This window comes from Colobus angolensis, unplaced genomic scaffold (genome assembly GCF_000951035.1).
Source record: "Colobus angolensis palliatus isolate OR3802 unplaced genomic scaffold, Cang.pa_1.0 Scaffold70, whole genome shotgun sequence".
Lineage (NCBI taxonomy): Eukaryota > Metazoa > Chordata > Mammalia > Primates > Cercopithecidae > Colobus > Colobus angolensis.
This window is the reverse complement of record NW_012120710.1, coordinates 6800766-6810970: the sequence shown is the minus strand read 5'-3', so window position 1 is coordinate 6810970 and position 10205 is coordinate 6800766. Positions and strand designations below refer to the sequence as shown.

At 34.6% G+C, this 10205-nt stretch overlaps 1 protein-coding gene across 6 annotated transcripts in view; it reads left to right on the top strand.

The window, feature by feature from the left end:
* Nucleotides 1-10205, top strand: part of RCHY1 (ring finger and CHY zinc finger domain containing 1, E3 ubiquitin protein ligase) — a 45972-nt gene that overhangs the window by 23607 nt on the left and 12160 nt on the right. For 3 of the 6 annotated variants that reach the window (XM_011927185.1, XM_011927189.1, XM_011927188.1), the window contains 5 exons: nt 1729-1807; nt 3957-4001; nt 4108-4166; nt 4253-4279; nt 5184-5304. In XM_011927185.1, coding sequence (XP_011782575.1) covers nt 1729-1807; nt 3957-4001; nt 4108-4166; nt 4253-4279; nt 5184-5304 — 331 coding nt within the window. The remainder of the gene's footprint in view (nt 1-1728; nt 1808-3956; nt 4002-4107; nt 4167-4252; nt 4280-5183; nt 5305-10205) is intronic. The other 3 variants (XM_011927187.1, XM_011927190.1, XR_001000174.1) reach the window with 2 other exon arrangements.

Below are 10205 nucleotides of genomic sequence, written 5' to 3'. Positions count from 1 at the left end.
GTCAAAAAGTGGGCGAAGGATATGAACAGACACTTCCAAAAAGAAGACATTTATGCAGTGAAATGTCTATCAATGACAGACTGGATTAAGAAAATGTGGCACATATACGCCATGGCATACTATGCAGCCATAATACAGTATGAGTTCATGTCCTTTGTAGGGACATGGATGCAGCTGGAAACCATCATTCTCAGCAAACCATCGCTACAACAGTAAACCAAACACCGCATGTTCTCACTCATAGGTGGGAATTGAACAATGAGAACACTTGGACACAGGAAGGGGACTATTACACACAAGGGCCTGTTGTGGGATGGGGTAGTGGGGCAGGATAGCATTAGGAGACATACCTAATGTAAATGACAAGTTAATGGGTGCAGCACACCAAGATGGCACATGTATACATATGTAAGAAACCTGCACGTTGTGCACATGTACCCTAGAACTTAAAAAGTATGATAAAAAATTAATTAATTAAAAAAATTAAGTTAAAAGAAGAAGAAAAAAGAAATGTCAAAGTATGCCTATATAACATGAGGGTACAGAAAGTATAACAATGTGCCAATAAAGTTCATTCAGCTGGAAAAAAAATATACATTTGAAAATACTGCATTCCACCGCTATATGATGTAGTATTTGATAAATGCCTATTAGGTCAAATTAGGTGAAATTTTTGTACTAAGCTTCTATGTAATTTCTGATTTTTAAAATTTGTTCTAACTATTACTGATACAATGTCAGCATCTATAAGTATGATGGTATATTTCTCTATTTTCGCCTTTAATACTGTCTTTTTCATTTGTTTTATGTAGTTTGAATCTGTATTGTTAAGTATATGAACATTTTGTTTAATGTACGTGAACCTTGTTGTAATTTTGATACATTCTTTCATGCCTACAGTAATATTCATTGTTTTGAGGTCTGTTTTCTTATAGTAATACAGTCACAGAACTTTCTTATGTTTTTCATCCCATTGTTTAAATTTCATTCTGCCTTTGTACTTTGAGTTTCTTGCTTATAATAAACTTATTTTTGGCTTTTGTAATTTTTATCAATTTTTTGTTACCTTGTAATAGTTATTTTCTCTATCACTATTATTTATTGATACATAATTTTACCTCTTGGGATACATATATTTTGATACAAACATATGGTGTGTAATAATGATCAACTAAGGGTAATTGGGATATCCATCTCCTCAAACATTTATTATTTATTTATGTTGCAAACATTCCTAATCTCTTCTTGTTACTTTGAAATATATGATAGCACAATAGGGCAACTATAGCTAATGATATATTATTAATTCTGATTATATCTGCCTCTTATATTTAATAAAATTATTGTGATGACTGTGATAAAGAATGAAGTGGTTCTGTGTAGATAGACATAAGATCTTCAGAATGTACTAAGTGAAAAAAAGTTGCAGAATGGCATCTGTAGAAAGAATCCATTAATACAAAAAATCAAACCCAAAGTGTGTTGTGTGTCTGTCTTTGTCTCTTTTTGCAATTTTGTAGGAAAAAAAGCCCTAGAAGGGTAGATACCACTCTGTGTATAGTGCTTACATTTGGAGAGGGATGTTGGGGAGATTGGGGTTTATCCCATATTCTCCATTGTGGCTTGAAAGTTTTTTTACAGAGACTAAACTTGTGTTTTACATAATGAACAAATCATGACTGTAGTAAAAAAATCATCTAATCTTTTGACTTTCATGTGTTTTGCTAGGATTGGTCCAAAGGAAGATTTTTTCCATTGTTTGAAATGTAACTTATGTCTAGCTATGAATCTTCAAGGAAGACACAAGGTATATAATTTAGTTTGTGTAATTTTTAAAGTATTGCAGTGTTTTTGAAACAAGCTTAACTTCTAATATGTTTTGGAAGCATGCTAATTTTCATATGTTCCAAGTGCAACTGTATTGCTGTGTTGAAAAGCAGTATTAACAAATGGATATTTTAAAATATGTACCTCAGAATATCTGATCTACAATTCCTTTTCTTCTCTATAGTGTAAGAATGCTTATATCACTTATTAACATAATGTTGACAACTTCAAAGTTGGTTTATGGATTCTTACCATTGGTACCGCATTTAAGAATAACTTGAAAACAGGAGAAATACTGAATGGTGTAACCTAATTAGCACAACATTCTAAGAAAATTCGGAAAATATTTTACTATTTTTTTTTTACAATTAAGACATACATATTTTAAATCTGGATATAGGAATTATGTCACAATCCCAGGCCCTTTTTCATTATTTAAAAAAAAAATCTAATAAAGTATTACATTTATAGTACTGATTCTACCTACTACAAGAATTTAATTAAGAGAATGGAGGAGTGGCCTAAAGTGAAGTGTAAATCATACTTGTTCAAGTATAGGAAATTCCAGATAAGGGAGAACAGTGTAAGTAGCAACATTGTAGCTGTTGAGAGAGAGAGAGAGACAGATAGACATTAATTGGAAAGAGACTGAAATTATTTACTTAGCAGTATAGTAGGTTCGATAGAAGGTAAGAATAAGAAGTTATTGCAGAAATATAATATTAGCTAGAACTTGGCCTAAATAGTAAAGTGGTCAGGAAAATTGAGATGAATAATGAACATACATGATGTGGTAATGGTATTAAGGAAAAAGAGTGAGGCGGAGTAAAGATGACTCTGAAGATTTTCAGCCCCAACTTAAGGTACTTATTAGTAGATTGTAAATTTTTTGAAGATAAAAGATTGAGTTTGGTTTTTAAACTTGAGCTTGTGGTGATGGCAAGCTATGCTAGTGGAGATAGCCAGGAGTCAGTAGTATCTTATAGATTACATTTCCCTGATGTTCTGGTTTCCAAAGCATGTGTAGTGTGTGTGTGAGTGTGCACACACTAATTCATTGCATCCTCACCTCAGCATTTGTGTTCCATCAACTCAGAGATGCCACTGATGATCAGATATGTTGTAATTGCGGGGATGTTAAAATGTATGTGTGAGGTGTACTTTAGAATCAAATGAAATATGCATTAATTTTATAAATAAAAAACATAAGACTAAAGCAATGGCTAGTCCAAAATCTCAAGGACTGGTAAATAGCAGAGCTAGGATTACAGTCTGGAGTTTTAAACTTACTCTTAAGCTTATTATTTTGAGGGTTTATCTCCCCACTATACTGTCACCTTTCAAAAACATATCTATTTTTTTGTTTTGGTTTTTTTGTTTTGTTGTTTTTTAGTTATCTTTTATTGTGTGTATTACTACGTGGTCCTGCCATCTATTAAGTGCTTCCATTAAAAACCTGGGAGTCTTCCATGGCACAGTGCTTTCCCTTACCTCCTTGCATTTAATCAGACATTAAATCTTGTCAAATTAAGAACTCAGGCTCTGAAGTTAGCCTACTGGAGCGCCAGTTTAACTGTGACTTTGGAAGTTCTTCTCTAGGCCTCCACTGCTTCAACTGTAAAATGGTATAACAATCATAGCCTATTTCATCTAGGATTGTGAGATTTAATTGATCTTATACAGGTACTGTGCTGAACATGGCATATAGTAAATTTCAATAATATGAACTATTATTATTACCAATATTATTAGTAAGTAGTTGAGCTTACTAATTTAGGTCACTGGCTTTGGAGCAAAACATACATAATATGCAAAGGTTCCAAATCTTATTATCTTTGGATCTTGGGTAAGTGTCTTGAATTCCTAAGTCACTTTCCTTATCTGTGGAAGTGAAGGTAATCTCAATAATGTTTATTGAGTATTTTCACTGTATCAGGTAATGTACCAAGCCTGAAATAGTGTGAGATTTAAATAACGGTTCAAAAACTCTTTTCTGACATATAAGCATATATTAATGTTAGCTATTATTTTTAGTAAGTTGGTTTTGTTAATTTTTATTATTAGTACTGTTATACCTGACATTTTCATCTAGTTAAGCTTTTGTTAATGTGAATTTCTCTTTTAAACAGTGTATTGAAAATGTGTCCCGACAGAATTGTCCAATATGTTTGGAGGTAGGCTTAAAATATTTTTTACTTTGGAAGTCTCAGCTCTTGAATTCAAAATACTTGGATGTTTATATTGTCTTCATACAAGCACTAACATTTATTTCCTTTACAGGACATTCACACATCTCGTGTTGTTGCTCATGTCTTGCCATGTGGACATCTTTTACATAGGTAAAGTAACATTTTTTTCTCAATGATGTTTGAAAATAGTGGAGACAATTTTTGTTTTACTAAAATAATCTTATATTTTCTTTCAGAACGTGTTATGAAGAAATGTTGAAAGAGTGAGTGTTTGGGATTTTAAAAATAATTGTAAGATGTTTGATTTTTTTGTGTGTGTGGTGTGGGGTGGTGGACAAACATTGTTACTTATACTGTATTGGGCATGGCAATATTTATATTGAAATGGGTAGGGTAGATGAATAGTGTTAAAACGGGACAAAGCATCTTGGATATAGAACTACATCTTTGCCATATGTTTCTCTTAAGCCTTGTCTCCTCCCACAATTTGAGATAGATACCTCTTTTTTTCTGGCCATATATACCAGGAAGCAGTCTTTGCCGGATGCTGTTACAGTGTTGTAAAAATGCCGAAAAATATTGCTAAAAATTTGTTAGGTTGTTATATTGGTCAAGTATAATGAAGTAAAAGAAAGTAGGTGAAGCAATCATTAAAGCTAAGACTTTATTAATGGAAAGGATATTAAAATTAGATGAAAATAATTGAAAAGAGGAGACTGTATTTTGGTCCTACAGATTGATGAGCAAAAATATGAAGAACTAGAGAGAGGGCATTTTCTTTTTGTCAAATTTTTAGAAAGGAAATAATATCTGAATAATTTTTAACAAATACAGTATCTTCGCATGAGTGTATTAAGAAATTAAGGTTGTTTAGCTAAGGAGTAGCTTAATTAGTTTGTTAAAATATATGAAGTATATTCTACAAAGAATATGGACTAATTACTCTCCATTTTATAATACTGAGGAAAAAGACTTAGTTTTAAATAAGTATACAGGAATTAATTTAAAAGTTGTATAGTGTGAAAGTTCCCAGGTTCCTAAGAGATTATCTTGAAATAGAGGAAAATGCCTGTTTTGAATAGTTCATTTAGCTTGCATCTTCTTGTGTACCTGAATTAACATATTCTTTGTTTAATGTTTGGAAAATAACCTTTCTATCTTTTTTAGAGGCTACAGATGTCCATTATGTATGCACTCTGCTTTAGATATGACCAGGTATTGGAGACAGCTGGATGATGAAGTAGCACAGACTCCTATGCCATCAGAATATCAGAACATGACTGTGGATGTGAGTAGAATCAATACTTTGTAGATTCCTTGTTGACACTCTTCATTTTTGCCCTCCTGCTTGAATTTGCCAAAAAAGAAAAGAAATACTGGTTTGACACAGATGCTAATGTGATGATTATGGAAAGCACAAATGATTTTTAAATTTTAGTTAAATAAGTAACTCAGATCAGGAAAAAAAAAGTCTTAAGAATGCCTTTGTGTAGTTTTTCCCAACACTAGATGGCAGGCAAAAACTTTATTCTGAATTGTTTACACATTACTTGCCAGTGTCAGTAATATAACTGACTAGGGTTGGATCACTGGTGGGAGGTTTTAAGTACATTTTATTTTTAATTATTTTACATTTTATTTTAGGAGAACATAGTTGCTGATTTTTGAGATTACGTTTTGGTTTTTAGTGTTTATTACCCTTTTTATTCCATCTTAGACTTATTTTTATTGAGTGCACACAGGAGACCCCTTTATCACTTCTGTTGTTCACAGAATCATAAGCAAAGAACAAATTGAGAGATAAGAGTCATAATTACAGAGAAGTCTTGATTCACGATCTTGGGAAAAAACTGTGCACAGTAAAATGCCGCTTGCTTCTGGGAAAAAACTTTCCTGGTTAACTTTACCTTAAGGTCTCTAATGGGTGTCCAGTTCCAAGAGTGTGGAGGGTCCCTTCTGAATTGTGAGATAATGAACCTAAGGTTCAAAGTCCAGAAGATTTACTGCAGTGTGGGTGGGAAAGGCAGTCTTTCTCTGATGTTGTTCTCAGAAGACCCAATCTCCAGATTCTAGATTGTGAAGGGTTTGACTGTTCTTAGTCATTGGACCATCAAAATTTTCTTTACCTGATGAAAATGTACTTTGGCATAATGCATAAAAGCCTTGCAGCATTTAGTCGTGTCAGAGTTTGGTAGTGGAAGATGCATGAGGTTCTATTTATTATTAGGTGCATAGGCCTTCCAGTGATTATTGCATAAGGGGTCAACTTATGTTTTCCACTTCAAGTGGATCTGATTGCCATCAATCTGCAATATCAATCTGCAGTATGTTTAACCAAGGCAATCCAGTCAATTCTGGATTTTGCCTAATACTATTGTATCTGTACTATCTTATGTAACTATTTTACAACTTGTCCAGTGAAATAAGTCCCTCTGTCACTGGAGACTTCTCTAGGAATGTCCCATGAGAGAAACACATTTTATAATAATCTTTTAACTGTAATAGAATTAACCCTCTTGCATGGGATACCTTCTATACAACCAGAAAACAGGCACTGAAAATGACAATTGAATGTAATCCCTCTATAAATACTTAAATGGCCCATCAGGTAGCAGAAATGTACTTGAAGTTTTGATTGTCTTCCCAGGATTATGGTTTCGACAAAGCAAACATTGGTCACAAATTATTTTAGCAATTTAGTAATATATATAAATTTTATATATACGTATAAAATTTGGATTATTTTATCTTTTCCATGATGAGCCATGGAATGCAGAACTTTTTTTTTTTTTATTTGGAGACAGAGTCTTGCCCTTGTTGCGCAGGCTGGAGGCAGTGGCACAATCTCGGCTTACTGCAACCTCCACCTCCAGGGTTCAAGTGATTTTCCTGCCTCAGCCTCCCGAGTAGCTGGGATTACAGGTGCCTGCCACCACACCTGGCTAATTTTTGTATTTTTAGTAGAGTTGGGGTTTTGCCATGTTGGCCCGGCTGGTCTCAAACTCCTGACCTCATGATCCGCCTGCCTCGGCCTCCCAAAGTGCTGGGATTATAGGAGTGAGTCACCACGCCCAGCTGGAATGCAGAACTTTTAATAATGGAAGCTTTAAGGATTTAGGAAGGGCCAGGGCTGTCCAGGTTCTCCATGAGTCCACGCTTAACATTGGATTTGTGTCTTCTTAAATACCAGATTAGGTGCCTCCCACTGATAACTGAAGGGTTATTATAGGTAATTTGGCTTGGATTGTGGAGTTGATTGAAATATAAACAGTTTCAGTACTGGCTGATTTAGTGTGAAAATCTGGCAAGTATTTTCTTGGTATTCAATTAATTTTTATCCTGCTTGGGTTAGCAGTTTTATAAACCAGTCAGTCTCTCCATTAGAGAGTTCTAGGAATTGTTATCTGGTCCAAGTCCTAAAGTTGTCAGAAATCTGTATTTAAGAGAGCTTGTCAGGGTCCTTTTCATCCTTTCATGAACCTCCTTGAAGACACAGAACTGTAGGATTTTGCTCCCTTGTGAAATTTTCAGAGAAACTGCATCAGAATTAAGCAGTTCACTGTGGAAACAACTTAAAATGGTTATAAAGACATGATTGACAAGGAAATTTGGTTATTTCTGTGGCCTGCAATAACACGATAACCATAATCAAGACTGATAGAACATACTCAGACACAAAGAATTTTAGAATCATATAATCTTGGAATAAATCTTAATAAAAATATAACAGAAAAGTTAAATATCGTTTCTTATTCGACAATGCTTATGTAATTTAACAGATCAAATAATCCTTTTTTTCTCTCTTAGGATGCTGCAGGGGCCCTTTGTAGCATGCCAAAGTTAGAGGTCAAAAAAAAAAAGACTTAATTTTGAAGTTGAAATTTGGTTTTGGGAAGTTTGTCAAGTGTGTCGAAGATTTAAAACACTTGACCAAAATAGAATCATAAGTCACTGTAAAATAATAGTCATTTGTATAGCCAATGTGAGAATCAACAAGTTTTAAAAAGTGAAAACATTTACTCTTTAAAACTCAGTTTTCTAAACAACCGAAAGTCCTGAGACAGCGTGAGACAAAATCTGTTTCCCCTTGTCTCCTCTTTTTATTGTTTGAAATTTACTCAGAAAGTAAACAAAAATATTTTACTGTCTTATTAATACTACATGAAATCTTTGTTCAAGAGAGAAAACTAGATTTTACCTTTGTATTATTAGGACTAAAGCTAATTTTAATAAAACCTTATAAACAAATCCATCCAATCTGTCAGTTTTTTTTTTACCACGTAAGATTTCCATAAATCTTTTATATTCCCTTATAAACTTTTAAAATTCTTTCTTTTGAACGGTATTTTAATCTACACTTTTTTATTCCTTCAATTTGAAACAACTGTTAAGTAACTTCAAACTAGACCAAAAAAAATTTTTTTTTTTTTTTTTGAGACAGAGTCTTGCTCTGTCGCCTAGGCTGGAGTGCAGTGGAGCAATCTCGGCTCACTGCAACCTCTGCCTCCAGGGTTTAAGCAATTCTTCTGCTTCAGCCTCCCGAGTAGCTGGGACTGCAAGCATACAGCACCATGCCCGACTAATTTTTGTACTTTTAGTAGAGACAGGGTTTCATCATATTAGCCAGGCTGGTCTTGAACTCCTGACCTTGTGATCCGCCCACCTTGGCCTCCTAAAGCTAAATTTTTTTAAAACACATGCCTTGGCAACTTTTCTCACCAAAAGTATATCTTGCTCGTTTTTATACTCCATATAGGGAATTGTTTTTCTTACATCTAGTAGTTTTAGTTACATATATTAACTACAGTTTTAACTCTTAGTAATCCTAATTTCCAGTGAAAACCTTAGGAAGTAATTTTGAACTGTTTTGTATCAGTATTTATAGATGGAAGCCATTTTAATTTTTTGGAAGGATGTTTCCTTAAATTATTATTTATTAAGATATCTAAATATATTTAGCTTTTCTATGCTATATAAAAATAAGATGCCAAAGTATATAAACTTATAATTAATGTTTTAGCATTTTAACTTACAAATGTTTTAAAAGTTTTATGATTACTTAAACATATAAGATTTTAAATTACTGAAAAGAAATTTGAAATTAGGACACAGGTGTACCCTCCCTAATGTTTTCTCAGTCATCTTGAGTCTCAAGTAGTCATATGTCAACCAGGAGGCTATGAAGGGCAGAGCCTGGCTGAGTCCTGAATTTACATACCACTTACAGAGCTTTGAACAGAAGACAGAGCTGTAAAGATGATGCCTGGAGGATGGAACCCCTCGCAGAATAGCCAGGAGGCAAAGCTAAGGCAGGCAAGAAGGAGCCCTAGTGGGCTTGATTAGCCAGGAGGCAAAGCTAAGGCAGGGAAGAAGATGCCCTAGTGGGCTTGATTCTGCCTTGTAGCTACAGGTCTAGGCACTGAGAACATGTACCCAGGCCTCACTTAGCCAGACTTCAGAATCTAGAGGTTCAAAACCCAAAACAAGCTCACAGTCAAATCAAGCAAGTGTTGAATTATATTCAACAGACACCTCTGAAGCCACTCTTATTTTACTAACAGTATAAAAACTGGCTTTATTTACCAAATGTTATCACATACACATAACACCTGTAGGAATACAGACACAGGAAGATGCAGATCTTAGAGCTTTCCTAAAGGATTTTCATCTGCGGGCTTTTAAATAGTTTTTCTATTCCCCATTCAGACTATCAGTTTTCCAATTAACCTGTTTCATTGCCCTGAGCAATTGTTAGCTAGGCAGCCCTAAATATGCATTTCTAAAGGACCAACTCTTAGGTCAAACAAGGTAGAAAATTTGGCCAGGCGCAGTGGCTCAAGCCTGTAATCCCAGCACTGTGGGAGGCCAAGACGGGCGGATCACGAGGTCAGGAGATCGAGACCATCCTGGCTAACATGGTGAAACCCGTGTCTCTACTAAAAAAAATACAAAAAACTAGCCGGGCGAGGTGGCGGGCGCTGTTATGCCCAGACCGTTTATTCCCCGAAGAAGACCACCAGAGTCCAGAGTCAAAGCCAAGCGGCAAGGATCTTTAATACAAGTTCGAACTTGGTCCCTCCGTTTCTCAACATACAAGAGGGCCTCGAACAATGTGTGCGCTCGCTTTTTATAGCCCGATGAAAATAGGACTTGTAAGGTTACAGAGGAACAGGGAACAAGGGAATTCTT